This window comes from Myotis nattereri, assembly GCF_964212035.1.
Source record: "Myotis nattereri genome assembly, chromosome: 5".
Lineage (NCBI taxonomy): Eukaryota > Metazoa > Chordata > Mammalia > Chiroptera > Vespertilionidae > Myotis > Myotis nattereri.
The window spans coordinates 10,232,601-10,249,189 of NC_138080.1; the positions used below are offsets into that span (position 1 = coordinate 10,232,601).

The following is a 16,589-nucleotide window of genomic DNA, read 5'->3' on the forward strand; positions in this document are numbered from 1 at the left end:
TTAGGTGGGTGCAGGGTAGTTAACAGTCAACAGTTAACTCCGTGACAATGAGGGAATTTGTGATTTTTGCAGCATGGTGCCTGTGAAAGGGTCTGGAAAAAGGAAAATTACTTTGACATTCCAAGGATATGTTATCATAGATGAGAAAGTCAATAGGCAGGCTCGGTTAAGGTAAACATTGACCTTTGTCAGGGAAGATACCAGCCTAAGACATGACTACTCACCATAAACTGTTTTTAGTTAAAGTTTTAATTTCAGACCATCCTTTGTGATCTGAGTTTGCAAGGCTGCCACCCAGGCCTTCCCTGAGCTAGTCAAGTTAGCATGTGGCCCCATTTCATCCACTGGATATTCAATATCCCATTCTCCTCCACTCCGCCATGGAAAAGTCCAATCTTGTCTTCAGCAAGACAAAGGCCAGTGTCCAGAGTTTCTGCTTCATATTCCTCTGGAGACTGTGCAGTCTTCTGTGGGTCCCAAGTGACCACTAGATCTGCATGGTTGCATGGTTCTGGAGGGAGAGAATGAATGAAAGGGGGGAGTGTGAGTTGTAAAGAGTAAGAGAAAGGGAGGGAGGGAAGGAGATTCTTCACCTGAGATTATGTATTCACAGAACCAGGAGCTTTGTCAAAATAACCAATCAACTTCCCAAGCTTTCACAGACTTCTGATGGGTCTACCCCTAGTCAATGATCCCTTTCCCATATTAGACTGACAGTCCTCTTGGTCAAGTTCCTCCGCCCGCACCTTTTGACTTCTATTGTGAATATCCTTATCTCCTTTTGCTTCCCAGACAATCCAGTACTAATACCAGAAGAGGGAAAAGGGGGTCTTAATCCTTGGGGAGCAATGCTGGTATCCCCTGCAGTGTGTGTGAGGCTGTAGCTTCCTGGTGAAGCAGATAGGCTCAGTGTCCCCTGCTGACTGTTTTTAACAATGTCTGACTTACCTTGCTCTCTTCCTTCTTATTACTATTTAGCTAACTATGGCAATAAAGCACCTTTGTAACAGGGTAGTGTCTGTTCTTTATCAACACATTAAATAAGACCAGGTGGTGGGTCTACACTGACCCCCTTCCAAATAGTGATGAACACAGAGGACTTTTCATAACCAGCAGCAGAAACTGTAGAGTGATTTCTACTGGTGACAGCCCTGGCACTGTCCATGCCTCTGGAGTTTGTAGCCTATGGTCACCCTTGAAGGAAAGGCCACATGCAGTTAGAGGCTAGTGCGAATAGAGGGGTCAGTGCCCAAGTTAGGCTCCAGGAGGAGAATGCCTGTGCTGGCAGGAGGAAGCACTGAGGAGGGGGTGGCCACAATCCAGGTAGGGACAGTGGCTGCAAGGCAGGTGGCACAGAAGGAAGGGCTGGATTCAGAGTTGAGGTGATGCTGGGGTATAAACTGTGGGAAAGAGAAAGGAGTGTGGGGGGTACATATGTTCTGGCCTGGGGGCTGGTGTTGTCATTTGCAAAGCCAGGGCTTGTCCTTGGGCCTGAGATTCCTGCTGATGACATCTCCCTGGTTGTCTTTCAGGTCAATGAAATCTACCATGACGAGTCCTTGGGGGCCCACATCAATGTGGTTCTGGTGCGGATAATCCTGCTCAGCTATGGGAAGGTAAGTGAGCACCCAGGCCAGAACCCCATGTGCTGGGAGATGGTGGGCTCCCCAGTGAGACACGGGCTTCTTTAAAAGTGTGTATGTCTTCCCAACAAGTCTGCCTCTCCTGGCTGCCCTGTACTTTCTGTAAGAAACAAGGAGCTTGTGAGCCATCCCATTGTCCTGCTCCCCTTTTACCCTCACCCCTCATTTTCAAATGTAGATTTTGTTATTATTCTAGTGTGGTGACTGCCATGGAAAAGATGGTTTATTACCCACAGACGCCGCCATGCAGGGTCACACAGGGAAGCATGTGGGTCAGTCACGAGGTAGGTGGAGGGAGGGAAAAACATGGATGAGAGCCTTCACTGGTTTCTGTAGGAAGGAATGGGTGAGTCAGGTACAGGATTGACTGGTTTGAATAATTTCATCAAGCTGTGCAGTATAGGGCTGTTTCTATTTGTGTGGTTCCTCACCCTGGGTTGATCAGGGCCAGAGATAGTGGCCCAGAATGTGAAACCCTGAGGAGGAGGTGCTTGGGCTGGACCCTGGATTGCTTGCTTGGTTTGCATTTGAGAAGCACACTCCATAGTGAGTCGTTGATTATCTCTAGGACATGGCTCACCCTAGGAGGGCAGTTCCACCAGGGTCAGCAAGGCCCTGATATCAGAGCATCAGAAACACAGTTAACACATAACTCATTTTGATGCCTATCCATATCTTCAACATGTGCCCTCCTCTTCTCATACTGCACACCCTATGCCCCAGTTGGGCTGTCCTGCCCTCTCTACCTCCTCTCACTGTAAAACTTGGATCTACTTTTCCCAGCAATGTGCATGGGTCTATGCATGTGTTGTGCATTGGAAGAGAAAGCCCCACCGCAGATAGCTGAGATGGAAGATAAGGAGAGATGTGAGGAAAGAAAGTGCCTGTAGTGCCTGCCAGCTGGGACTGAGCATGAGCCTACACCAGGCATCTCAGAAGCACTTTATACACTTTAACTCAACGCCAGGACAGATGGGAGTGGGAGCTATGATGATCCCCATTTCACAGAGAAGCACACTGAGGCTTAATGCAGTACAGTGACGTGCCAGGTGAGTGGCCAAAGGCATTTGACTCCTGGGAAGTTGGGCTTCCGATTCTGGCAACTGAATTCTGGAGTCCCTTGTCAACCTTACTCAGTGTGTTGAAAATAAAATTGTAATAAGATCAGGCTCCTCAGGTGTAGTCATTAGGTGAAGGGTTGTTAACTCCTCCACTTAAAGACAGAGAGTCTCTGCCTCAAAAAATAAAATTCCACTTCACACAACTTACAAGGTGATCAGTATCAAAATGACAATGAAGGGCTCATTTGGTGCAGTGAATTCCAGAAATAGGGCACTTGAACCCACCCTCCTTACCCTGGGAAGCATGTTTCTCTAAAGTGAGGGAAGTAGACACTGTAAGGACACCAGCCACAGACCCACAGAGAGCATAGAATCTGCCAGAGCATCCATCAAAACAAGGAGATTGGTGAAAACCTACCTGCAGTCTTCTTCATGCCTTATCAAGACCTTTAACACGTTACATTTTAATAAGCATAAAAGTTTCAAGTGATAGAATGAATAAAGTTAAATTAGTAGTTATATAATTTTCCTTTGCCCTACAGAAAGAAGCTGTGCTGTTTTTTTGAGGTATCATAGGACACTTTAAAATTACAAAAGTACTTTAGGTCATAAAGAAAATTTTGGCAACTTTTATATAGCAAAAAACTGCCTGCCTCTAGACTCTAACTCAATGCCCCAAAATGAGGAAGAAGAATGGTGCATAAATGGAAGATTCAACTCCTTTGAAAATCAAAACAGCTCTTAGGAAGAAAAATGAGAGTATTTGGAGAAAGAAGAACCATGCACTACAGATCACAGGCACCTGCATAGGTGCTTTCCAAGATGAGCAGGAGAGAAGGAATGCAAGGTAAGTTTGAACACATGTGAACAACCCAAACCACAACCTAAAGAAAGCAAAACCAAAGACATCATTCAGAAAAAGCAGGTATCAATAAATTAGAAAATAGAAAGAAATTATAGAATCAATCAAGAAGAGAGCCTTGTGGATCACTCAATTTGGGAGAAGCCAGCTGCCATGCTGTGAGGACCATTAAGCAGCTCTATGGGGAGGTCCATAATCAAGGAACCACAGTGTCCTTCCAGTAGCTAGGTAAGGAAGCAATTTTGGAGGTGGATATTCTAGCCCCAATCAGGCCTTCAGATGACTAAAGCCTGAGCTGATATCTGGACTGCAATTTCATGAAATTGAACAAGAATCAGCTGAGCTTCTCCTGAACTCCTGACCCAAAGAAACTATGGAGAAAATGGCGGCGGAATAGACAGATGTCTCCCGAGCCTTATCCCAGAACAGATAGAATGAGCAGCTGAAACGAGTAACATCCACCCTGAATTGGTGAAGGAGACTCAGCTGGTGAGACAATTTGCAACCAGGAAGGGCAAAGGACCCCTGGAGAAAGCCCAGGGCACTGCGACCGCATGAGCAGCCCGCTCCTGTCCAAGGAGCAGCAGCCCCGCGAGTAACCCGCCCCGTCTGAGGAGCAGCAGCCACATGCAGGCAGCCCCCATCAAAGGAGCAGCAGCCACGTGAGCAGTCCAACCCCATCTGAGGAGCAGCAGCCACGTGAGCAGCCCACCCCTGTCCAAGAAGCAGCACCTGCACACAACCCAATCCCATCCAAGGAGCAGAAGCCTTGTGATCAGTGCACCTCAATCTGAGGAGCAGCAGCTGTGCGAGCAGCCTCCCCCCACAGCCAGAGGAGCCACCACTGCTGCGAACAGCACCCAACAGAGGATCCACTGCCAAATGAGGAGCAGCTGCTGCCGTGACCGCCCGAGTAGCAACCGCACCCTGAGGAGCCACTGCCACCCAAGGAGCATCCCCTGCATCACTCAACATCTAGATTCCTCAGTGAGATAAAAAATGGGTAGACAACAAAACCCCCAAAGAAAATAAAAGGAGGAATTGCCAGAAAAGCAGCTAAGTGAAACAGAGGCATGCAATATGTCAGAAAAACAATTCAGACTAAGGGTCATACAGTTCATAAACCAGATGGATGAAAAAATCAACAACTTATGTAAGAATCAAGAAGAAATAAAGAATGATATAGCTGCAATAAAAAACACCATGGAAAGTTTCAACAGTAGACTAGAAGAAGTGGAGGACTGAATTAGCGAATTAGAAGACAGGGAAGCAAAACACACCCAAACTGAACTGCAACTGGAGAAAAAATTAAAAGACAGGAGGAGAGCTTAAGGGAGCTATGGGACAACATGAAACAAAGGAACATACAAATAATAGGGGTGCCAGAACAACAGGAAGAGGAGCAAGGGTTAGAAAACCTATTTGAAAAAATAATGTCAGAAAACTTCCCTGATGTGGGGAAGAAAAAAGTCACACAAGCACAGAGAGTCCCAAATAAGATGAACCCGAAAAGACCCACACCAAGACACATCATAATTACATTGGCAAATATTCAGGACAAAAAGAGAATCTTAAAGGCTACAAGAGAGAGACAGAAAGTTATGTACAAGGGATCTTCCATTAGATTAGCAAGTGATTTCTCAACAGAAACACATCAGGCCAGAAAAGAATGGAAGGAAATTTACAAAGTGATGCAAAGCAAGGGACTGCATCCAAGAATACTCTGTCTAGCAAGGCTATCATTCAAAATTAAAGAGGAAATAAGGAGCTTCACAGACAAAAAAAGGCTAAGGGAGTTTATCACTACCAAGCCAGCAATGCAAGAAATGCTAAGAGACTGGAGTAAAAAGAAGAAATGAAAAGGTAAGAAGGAACAAAGGCACAAAATATGAAAATGGCTACAAACAAGTACCTATCCTATATAATAAAGAGGTGATATGCAAATTAACCCTCACACCCTCACAAGATGGGTGCCTATGACCAGACCGGCAGGGGGATTAGTGAGAGACAATCAAATGACTGAACAAGCAGGCTGCATGGGGCAACCAGGCCGGCGGGGGCGGGGGGGGCCATGAGGGGAGACCAGGCCAGGAGGAGAGGCAGTTGGGAGTTACCAGGCCAGTGGCGGGGGAGCGGGGAGTTGGAGGCAACCAGGCTGGCAAGGATGGGGCAGTTGGGGGCAAATTGGCTGGCAGCAGGGTGGCAGTTAGGGGCATTCAGGCAGGCACGCAGAGACAGTGAGAGACAACCAGGCAGGCAGGCAGGTAAGCGATTAGGAGGCAGCAGTCCGGAATTGTGAGTGGTCCTGGAGATGGCGCCTAAAAAAGTAGTCAGACATCCCCCAAGGGGTCCCAGATTGAAGTGGATGCAGGCTGAGCTGAGGGTACCACCCCACCCCCGTGCACAAATTTTGTGAACCGGGACTCTAATAAATAATAACTTTAAACATAAATGGACTAAATGCTCCAATCAAAAGATATCAAGTGGCTGAATGGATGAAAAAACATGACCCATATATATGCTGTCTATAAGAGACCCACCTCAGAACAAGGGATTCACACAGACTGAAAATGAAGGGATGGAAAAATCTTTCAGACAAATGGAAATGAAAAAAGGCTGGAGTAGCAATACTTAAACCTGACAAAATAGACCTCAAAGTGAACGCCATAGCAAGAGATAAGGAAAGCCACTTCATACTACTAAAGGGATCGAAACAGCAAGAGGATATAACACTGATAAACATATATGCACCCAATGCTGGAACACCCAAACACATAAAAAAAAAAAAAAAAAAAAAAAAAAACCACTCCTGGAAGATATCAAGGGAGAGATTGACAACAATACAATCATAGTAGGGGACTTTAATACACCACTGACATCACTGGATAAATCCTATAGACAAAAAAAATCAGGAAAGAAACAGCAATCCTAAATGTCTCACTAGATCAGATGGACTTAATTGACATCCTCAGAACATTTCACCCCAATGCCATGGAATATACGTTCTTCTCAAGTGCACATGGGACATTTTCAAAAATAGACCACATTTTGGGTCACAAGCAAAGTCTCCCCAAATTCAAGAAGATTGAAATCATATCAAGCATCTTCTCAGACCACAATGGCATAATATTAGAAATAAACTATAATAAAAAAATCCAAAAAATTCAAACACTTGGAAGCGGAATAGCATGCTATTAAACAATGATTGGGTTACCAAAGAGATCAAAGAAGAAATTAAAAACATCCTGAAAAATAATAAAAATAAAAACACAACAATCCAAAATCTATGGGACACAATGAAAGCAGTCCTGAGAGGGAAGTTTATAGCTCTACAGGCCTACCTCAAAAAACAAGAAAAAATGGTACTAAATCATCTAACTCTACAACTTAAAGAATTAGAAAGAGAGCAACAAGAAAATCCCAGAGTGAGCAGAAGGAAGGAGATAATAAATATCAGAACAGAAATGAATGACATAGAGACAAAAATGAAATAATACAAAAGATCAATGAAACCAAGAGCTGGTTCTATGAAAGGATAAACAAGATTGATGAACCTCTAGCCAGGCTCACCAAGAAGCAAAGAGAGAGGACCCAAATAAACAAAATCAGAAATGATAGAGGCGAAATAACAACAGACACCACAGAAATACAAAGGATTGTTAAAAAATACTATGAACAACTCTATTCCAACAAACTAGACAACCTGGAGGAAATGGACATATTCCTAGAAAAATACAACTTTCCAAAACTCAATCAGGAAGAATCTAAAAATCTCAATAGGCCAATAACTATAGAAGAAATTGAATCAGTCATCAGAAAGCTTCCAGCAAACAAAAGCCCGGGGCCAGATGGCTTCACGGGGAAGTTTTACCAAACATTCAAGGAAGAACTAAAACCTATCCTCCTCAAACTATTCCAAAAAATTCAAGAGGAAGGAACACTTCCAAACTCATTCTATGAAGCCAGCATCACCCTAATACCAAAACCAGATAAAGACAACACAATGAAAGAGAATTACAGGCCAATATCCCTCATGAACATAGATGCCAAAATCCTCCACAAAATCTTAGCAAATTGGATCCAGCAGTACATCAGAAAGATCATACACCATGACCAAGTAGGATTTATCCCGGAGATGCAAGGATGGTACAATATCCGCATCACATAAACAAATTGAGAGATAAAAATTAGTGTCATGTCAACTGATGCATAAAAAACATTTGACAAAATCCAACACCCTTCCTTGATAAAAACTCTCAGCAAAGTGGGAATAAAAGCCATATATAACAAACCCACAGCCAACATCATACTCAATGGGAAAAAAAACTTAAACCATTTCCCCTAAGAACGGGAACAAGACAAGGATTCCCACTCTCACCACTCCTGTTCGATATAGTACTGGAAATACTAGCCATTGCGATTAGACAAGAAGAAGAAATAAAAGGCATCCAAATTGGAAAAGAAGTAAAACTGTCCTTATTCACCCTAACCGATTTGGCTCAGTGGATAGAGCGTCAGCCTACAGACTGAAAGGTCCCGGGTTCGATTCCAGTCAAGGGCATGTACCTTGGTTGCAGGCACATCCCCACTAGGGGGTGTGCAGGAGGCAGCTGATCGATGTTTCTATCTCATCAATGTTTCTAACTATTCCTGTCCCGTCCTCTCTGTAAAAAAATCAATAAAATATAAAAAACTGTCCTTATTCATAGATGACATGATACTGTACATAGAAAACCCTAAAAACTCCACCAAAAAACTATTAGACTTAATAAATGAATTCGGCAATGTAGCAGGATCCAAAATTAACACCAAGAAATCTGTCGTTTCTATACACCAATAGTAAACTTACAGAAAGAGAGACTAAAAAGCAATCCCATTTACCATTGCACCAAAAAAATTAAGATACCTAGGAATAAACTTAACTAAGGAGATAAAAGACCTATACACGGAAAACTACAGGACACTGAAAAAAGAGATAGAGGAAGACATAAACAGATGGAAGAACATACCGTGTTCATGGATTGGTAGAATCAACATCATTAAAATGTCCATACTAGCCCTAAACGGTTTGGCTCAGATTCCTGTCAGGGGCAGGTACTTTGGTTGCAGGCACATTCCCAATAAGGGGTGTGCAGGAGGCAGCTGATCAATATTCCTCTCTCATCAATATTTCTAACTCTCTATTCCTCTCCCTTCTTCTCTGTAAAAAAAAAAAATCAATACAATATATTTTTTAAAAGTAAAATAAATAAGTAAGTAAATAAATAAATAAAATGTCCATACTACCCAAAGCAACCTACAGATTCACTGCACTCCCCATTAAAATACCAATGGCATATTACACAGACCTAGAATGAACATTCCAAAAATTCATCTGGAAAAAAAAAAGACCCCAAATAGTTGCAGCAATCCTGAGAAAGAAGAACAAAGTAGGTGGGATCTCAATACCAGATATCAAGCTGTATTACAAAGCCACTGTTCTCAAAACAGCCTGGTACTGGCACAAGAAGAGACATATCAATCAATGGAATAGAATAGAGAACCCAGAAATCGACCCAAACCACTATGCTCAATTAATATTTGACAAAGGAGGCAAGAGCATACAGTGGAGTCAAGACAGTCTCTTCAATAAATGGTATTGGAAAAATTGGACAGATACATGCAAAAAAAAATGAATTAGACCACCCACTTACACCATACACAAAAATAAACTCAAAATGGATAAAAGATTTAAACATAAGACAGGAAATCATAAAAATACTAGAGGAATCCACACGCAGCAAAATCTCAGACATATGCCAAAGCAATTTCCTCACCTATACTGCTCCTAGGGCAATGGAAACTAAAGAGAAAATAAACAAATGGGACTACATCAAAACAAAAAGCTTTTGCACAACAAAGGAAACTATCAACAAAACAACAAGAAAGCCCACTGCATGGGAGAACATATTTGCCAACGTTATCACCAATAAGGGTTTACTCTCCAACATTTACAGGGAACTCATACAACTTAACAAAAGGAACATAAACAACCCAATAAAAAAATGGGCAACAGACCTAAATAGATACTTTTCAAAAGAAGACAGAAGGAAGGCCAAGAGACATATGAAAACATGCTCAAAGTCACTATCTGAGAGATGCAAATCAAAACGACAATATGGTACCATCTCACACCTGTCAGAATGGCTATCATCAACAAATCAACAAACAACAAGTGCTGGTGAGGATGCAGAGAAAAAGGAACCCTCTCATGCACTGCTGGTGGAAATCCAGAATGGTGCAGGCACTGTGGAGAACAGTATGGAGTTTCCTCAAAAAACTAAAAATGGAACTCCCATTTGACCCAGTGATCCCACTTCTAGGAATATATCCCAAGAAATCAGAAACACCAATCAGAAAGGATATATGCACCCCTATGTTCATAGTAGCACAATTCACCATAGCTAAGATTTGGAAATAGCCTAAGTGCCCATCAGCAGATGAATGGATTAAAAAACTGTGGTACATCTACACAATGAAATACTATACTGCGATAAAAAAGGAGGAATTCTTACCATTTGCAACAGCATGGATGGAACTGGAGAGCATTATACTAAGTGAAATAAGCCAGTCAGAGAAAGATAAATATCATATGATCTCATTTATAGAATATAATGAACAACATAAACTGATGAACATAAACAGATCCAGAGTCAGAGAAGCAATGATCACACCATCAAACCTCAGAGGGAAGGTAGGAAAGGGTGGGGGTAAAGGGGAGAGATCAACCAAAGAACTTATATGCCTGCATATAAGCCTAACCAATGGGCAGAGACAACAGGGGAGTGAGGGCATGAGTGTGGGATGGGGGCGGGGGGGGGCCGCAATGGGAGGATAAGAGCACATTTGGAATACCTTAATCAATAAAGAAATTTTAAAAAAATAAAAGAAAATGCAATAATAATAATAATAATAATACCCAGTTAGTAGGCTGTGAGGTTTGTATGTTACTGAAAAAAAAATATAGAGAGCCTTGTGAAAAACAAACCTCTAGCATATTTAATCTAGAAACAAAAGAGAGGAAGCCAAGCTAAGTGGGTGTGTTATCATGTAACCTGCACCTGGGTGCTTTTGTGGGCAGAAGAGGAAGCACAGGAGCTATGGGCATGGGCAGCTCTGAGAGAGCTCCACCTGGCTCTTCTCCCACCTGGTCACTATGAAGCCCATTGGGGACTAGTTGGGGACGTTGTGCACACCTTCCTTCACCAGTTGACTGGCCAGGAGAGCTGCTACAGGTACTCAGCCTGGTATTAAGGCCGGTGGCTGTGTACTCTAGACACACAGATTCAGGGAAGGGAAGCCTGGGGAGGCCCATGCCTGGCAATCCAGTCCAGCCTCTATTCACAGGTAGGGGTCTTTGGAATGTCCTTCTGGACTTTCCCTTATCCCTTGTGGAGTAGCCATCAACATGTTCCCTCTTCCCCTGATTCCTTCCTCTCCCCAGGTCTGGTCCTTCCATCCCTTCCAGCCTGGGGCCCCTCCCCACAACCCTCCTGTGTCTGAGGAATTCTCAGGCTTTTAGAATGAGGGATTGGCATAGTTCTATCCCCTCCCTATCTCTTTCTACCACTGGAGACAAAAAATGGGAAACTTGGGGTCCTGGGAGTAGAAAGGGGAGAAGAAGCATTCATTGGTGTGGGCACTGGTGACAGATGATGTTTCCCAGGTTGTTCCCATATTGATGTAAGAGAGAACCTGGGAATTGCACAAGGCTCCTTGCTTACTGTACTGGCATTGTGTTGGCTCTTACTCGGCTTGAAAGTGTCTGAGTCCTTCACAGTATTGGTCACAAAGCCTCGCTATTTTAACATCTCCCTTCTGGTAGCCATCCCTTTGGTCTCTGTTTTTTATATTCCATATAAATGAAACCTTACAGTGTCTTTCTCTGTCTGACTTATCTCAGTATAATATGGTGAGGATGTGGAGAAAAGGGAGTCCCTGTGCACTGTTGTGGGACTGCAGACTGGTGCGGCCACTGTGGAAAATAGAAGGGAAATTCCTCAAAAAACTCAAAATAGAATTACCATATGACCCAGCAATCCCACTTCTGCATATTTATCTGGGGGCAGGGGAGACAAAAACCACTAATTTGTAAAAATATATGCACCCTGATTTGCATTTCTCCTGTGTTCAGAACTGGTAGGTGTGGGGCTGTGGCTTAGGAGAGTATGGGCACCATGGAAAGGAGGACTATGGTGGCCTGTGCTGGGACCATGGCCACAGGGATGGAGAAAGGAGGGCAGACAAAAGAGAACTTCGGGGGCAAAATCAGAAAAGTGTGGGTGGTAAGTGGATGAAAGTGGAGAGGCACTGAGTCTCTGCCTTGGGCCACCAAGTAGATGGTGATGCGGACCATGAGAAACAGGGTGCGGGGAAGAAGGCGAGTTCAGCTGGAAATGGTTGGGTGCCATCCCAGGGGGGATGGCTAGGAGAGGCTGACATAGGGGTCTGCAGCCCTGTGTCAGAGGTGAGTGCTGTTTTCGAAGACATTGGAGTACTGTAAGGGAGGCATGCCAAGTGGGGGGGAGTCTGAGATAGCCCTGGGCACAGAAGGCACAGGCAGAGCAAGGGGCCTGAATGCTCAATAGGAGCTAAGAAGGTATCTCTTGATTTTTTAAAAATCTGAAAACTAGTCGCTATGAAGCCCATTAGGGACTAGTTGGGGACTTTGTGCACAGATGGTAACAGATGGTAACATGACAACCAAGATGTTTAAAGGTAGAAAAAGAATCAAATGTCTCTAAAAATGTTCTGCATAGCTCATTCTTAGATGTTCATAGATATTAACACAGGAAATAGAGGGGTTCCATGATCAATTGCTTACATCTGAAAAATGTTTGCAAAACAAAGTAAAACAGGTATTCCTGGCAGCAAAATTTCTCAGAGACTTCACTATGGAAATGTGCACGGTGAAGCTCCAAGAACTGGATCAGCACGCAGTTTCTCAAACCTATTTCTCAACAGAACCCTTTTTCTCATATAATCAGCTTTCTACATAACTTGCTTTGGGAAATGCTGCCCTTGAGGCAGTCACAGTAAAATTGGCAGCAATAGAGAGACACATAACTTTGTTACTGATGTTCTGGAAATTCTAGACAATGTCAAATGACATGAAACCAATGTTGGAAAAGAGCAGATAAAATTACAATTATTTGCTGATAATTATGTGCCTGGAAAACCCAAAGGAATCCATTGTAAAGTTTTTAGAGTTAATAAAGGATTTTTGTGGCATGACCAAATATAAGACAATTATACAAAAATTAGTAATTTCTGTCTAAGCCCACAATGCCCTGGTAGTAGGGGTAATAGGGAAAGTAAAGTTCCCTTTACCATAGTAACCAAAATATAAAATACCTAGAATTGACCTAATAAGATAGACACAGGGCCCATGGGATGAAAATTTCACATTGTTGATAGGGAAAAAATAAAAGTAAAGGAAGAGACATCTGCTGTTCCTTCCAGGAAGACTGGCAACATAGTAAAGATGTGGATTTTTTCCAGATTAATAATTGGAAATTTTATGAAATAACTCTAAGGTTCACCTAGAAACAGTCAAGAATGGCTGAGAAGCCTTGAAAGCCAATCAAATAAAAAGGGATTTGCTTCAAAAGCTTTGTAAAGTGAAAATATTTAAAAGCATACTGTGAGGGCTTGCCCAGGGTGGGAATGGCTGGGGGGAGAGGGGGGTCAATTGGGGAAAAAGGAAACATATGTAAAACTTTAGACAATAAAAATAAATAAATAAATAAATAAATAAATAAATAAATAAATAAAATTAAAGCATACTGTATTTGGATAAGTATTAACAGATCAATTGAATAAAATATATAGCTCTCAAAACACCCTTCATATAAATAACTTAACATGTGATAAATATAAATAGTATAGTTAAAGCTTATAAATAAATATATCATCAATATAAATTTCACATATAGTGAATTAAATATGTCATATAAATATAGGCTAAGAAAAAAAAACAACTATTTAAACCATACAAACCAAGAAAGAAGTATTGGTTATCAAGGGCTTCTTAAGCATAAATACAGTAGAAGGGAATTTTAAAGAGGAGATAACTATATTTAAGTACTTAAAATATACAATTTCTGTCAAAAAACACAATGGAAAGACAAACCTAAGCAGGAAAAACATTTGCAATATGGTGAAAATATCTTAATATATGAAGAGCTCTTCTAAATTATAGGAAAACATAATTGGCAATGGAAATAAACAGGTAGCAGAAGAAAAAATACAAGTGGCCTAAAAAGGGAAAAATACTTAACTTCACTGTTAATCAAGGAAATAAGACAATTAACCATTTGAAAAGTGTTAACTGTATTAAGATTAAGAAGCGGGATTTACTGCTGTTTGGGTGAATAAGACAGTATGCTCTTTGGCCTGAGGATAAATGTGTACACATTTCTAGAAGGAACTGTGACAGTATTTGTCACTGTCCTCCAAGGTCCTTCATGATTTCATTCATTTCTCCACCTCTATCCCAAAGCAGTTATCAGAGCTGTGGATGAAGTTTTAGCACCAAATCAGTGGTCACGTTGATTGATGCTAAAGTATAAACAACTGGGCCCTCGCTGGTTTGGTTCAGTAGATAGAGAGCATCGGCCTGCGGACTGAAGGGTCCCAGGTTCCATTCCAGTCAAGGGCACATGCCCGGGTAACGGGCTTGATCCCCCAGTGGGGGGCGTGCAGGAGGCAGCCGATCAATGATTCTCTCTCATCATTGATGTTTCTATCTCTCTCCCTTTCCCTAACTCTCTGAAATTAATAAATATATGTTTTTAAAAAATAAAAATAAAGTATAAGCAATTGGAAATGATCCAGATTGGCCCATGGTGGAATCTAGTTAGGTCAATACAGTGCATCTGTGGGAGACTCGGTGACCAGCAGGACCCATTTCAAAGTATGTTGAAGGGCACTGGGAAAGGATTACAACATATGGCAAGTGAGTTTGTTCATGGGTATTGTTGTTTTTTAAAAAAAGGATACAAATTACAGTGTGATCTTAATTTTACATACAAATATATTTATTGAGGGACTGGAATAAAATAAAACAGTAGGAAATAGGTCATTGATTTTTTAATTTATTTATTCTTTATTGACTTTCCTTTAATTTATCATGATAAGCATGTTTCTTTTAAAACAAAACAGTGTATTTTTAATTATGAAGAATAGTTTAAATTTAAAAAAAAAAAAACTTTAAAAATGGTGGAGTTCAAGTAATGCTGTTTAACTTAATGACAGCACCTAAAGAGGGTCTCCAGGGGCAGGCCACCGGCTCTGTCATGACCAACATTTTATTTCTCACTTGAAGGAGGACACAGAAGGGACTTCATGCTTTCTCCTGGCACCTCATCTCTGTGGAAGTTTGGGAATGGATGGGGAGGGGTTCTTCTGCCCTGCAGGCACCGTCTTACCTTTCCTGTGTCCCAGCCTGGAGACTCTGGCACCTGCATGCATGGGGAACATTTGATCAAAGTGAGGCCGCATCATCCAGGTGTGCAGGTACATCCCTCACAGCCATGGCCATGGTACTGTCCCTATGTGCTCTTCTTGGGGAAGGGTTGTGCTTTCTATGGGCCACATTTGTACCCTACCCCAAGTTACCTATAGAGAGTGGGGAGGAGGGGAGTGAGCATGGACCGTTTTGTCAGGGTACAGCCTACTCCCCTGGAGTTGGAGACAGTATGGGGACCTGCACGACCATGGGGCTGCCTGGAGCCCATAGCCAGCAAGGAGGTGGCCAAGGGCACTTGGGCAGTGGGATAGCTTCAGTGAGAGCAGGACCAGTACAGTGAGAAATGAGTTGGCAGAAAGGGACCAACATCTTCCTCACCTCTCTGTCTTCCCACTGGGAGAGATTTGGAAATCTATGATGGCAAGGAGACTGAAAGGGAAAACGGGCTAGATGAATGCTTCCAGAGCTAAATCCAGACAGTGCCCACTGCACCCCAGGCAGACCTCTGCTGATGGCCTCGGAGGAATCAGAATAGAAGATGTACCAGACTGTGGGTATGCCGGCCCCATGTCATCCCTGGTCTCTTCAACCTGGCCAGAAGGGACATCATGCTGCTGGCCCCTCTGCCAGCCCTGGGGATATAGCCGGCTGACTGATCTCTTGTAGCAAAGTTCATTCCCTGCTCTGCCCACTTTCTCCTGGAAGCCCATGGCCCATGTCAGGCCCCATGAGGCTGTGGTAGGTCCCTGGGGAAGTCTGACACCCATCAGATCAGGCCTCTTTGTCCCAGGAGATTCTAGAACGTTACAGGGCCAGACTGATGCTCTGTTCTCCTTTGCAGAGTCACTGAATTGTGAAGGAGAGGTGAAATCCTGGGTGTGTGTCAGTTTCCTTAAGGAAGGCAGGCTGCAGAAGTGTGAATAGAGGATACTAGAGTTAGGAGGTCTGCAAAAACTCCAGCCTTGACTTTTTATTATTAAATTCCATAAAGCCTCTCCATCAAATTGCTAGAAACGTTTCTTATTGTCTGTTTGTATTGTTGTGGGCTGTAACAGTTTTTGTCCACCGGCCACAGACTCCACTTTGCACAGCACCCAGGCAAGGCCCTGTGTACAGGTCTCTGAGGGACCTATGTCCTGGGAAGCAGGAGGAGATGTATCCCAAGCACCTGCTCCAGGCCCATCCAGACTGATCCTGGGACCTACCTGCTCCCCAGGAGTGGAGCACAAGGCCCTGTGAAGTCACGAGTAAACAAGATAATTTCAGAGTAGGCACCAGGAAGGAAACAGAGCTGGTGAGGGTGACCTGGATGGAGTGGGTCACCCAGGCAGGTGCAGCCCAGCTGGGCTCTGAGGGGCTAGGCAGGGGTCCTCAAACTATGGCCCGTGGGCCACATGCAAATACAAATATTGTATTTGTTCCCGTTTTGTTTTTTTTACTTCAAAATAAGATATGTGCAGTGTGCATAGGAATTTGTTCATAGTTTTTTTTTTTTTTAAACTATAGTCTGCCCT

General features: G+C 42.9%; 1 protein-coding gene across 1 annotated transcript in view; it reads left to right on the top strand.

The window, feature by feature from the left end:
* Positions 1–16,589, top strand: part of ADAMTS2 (ADAM metallopeptidase with thrombospondin type 1 motif 2) — a gene marked incomplete at its 5' end in the record, with an annotated part of 290,738 nt that overhangs the window by 173,235 nt on the left and 100,914 nt on the right. The window contains one exon of the mRNA XM_081093309.1: positions 1,533–1,616. Coding sequence (XP_080949435.1) covers positions 1,533–1,616 — 84 coding nt within the window. The remainder of the gene's footprint in view (positions 1–1,532; positions 1,617–16,589) is intronic.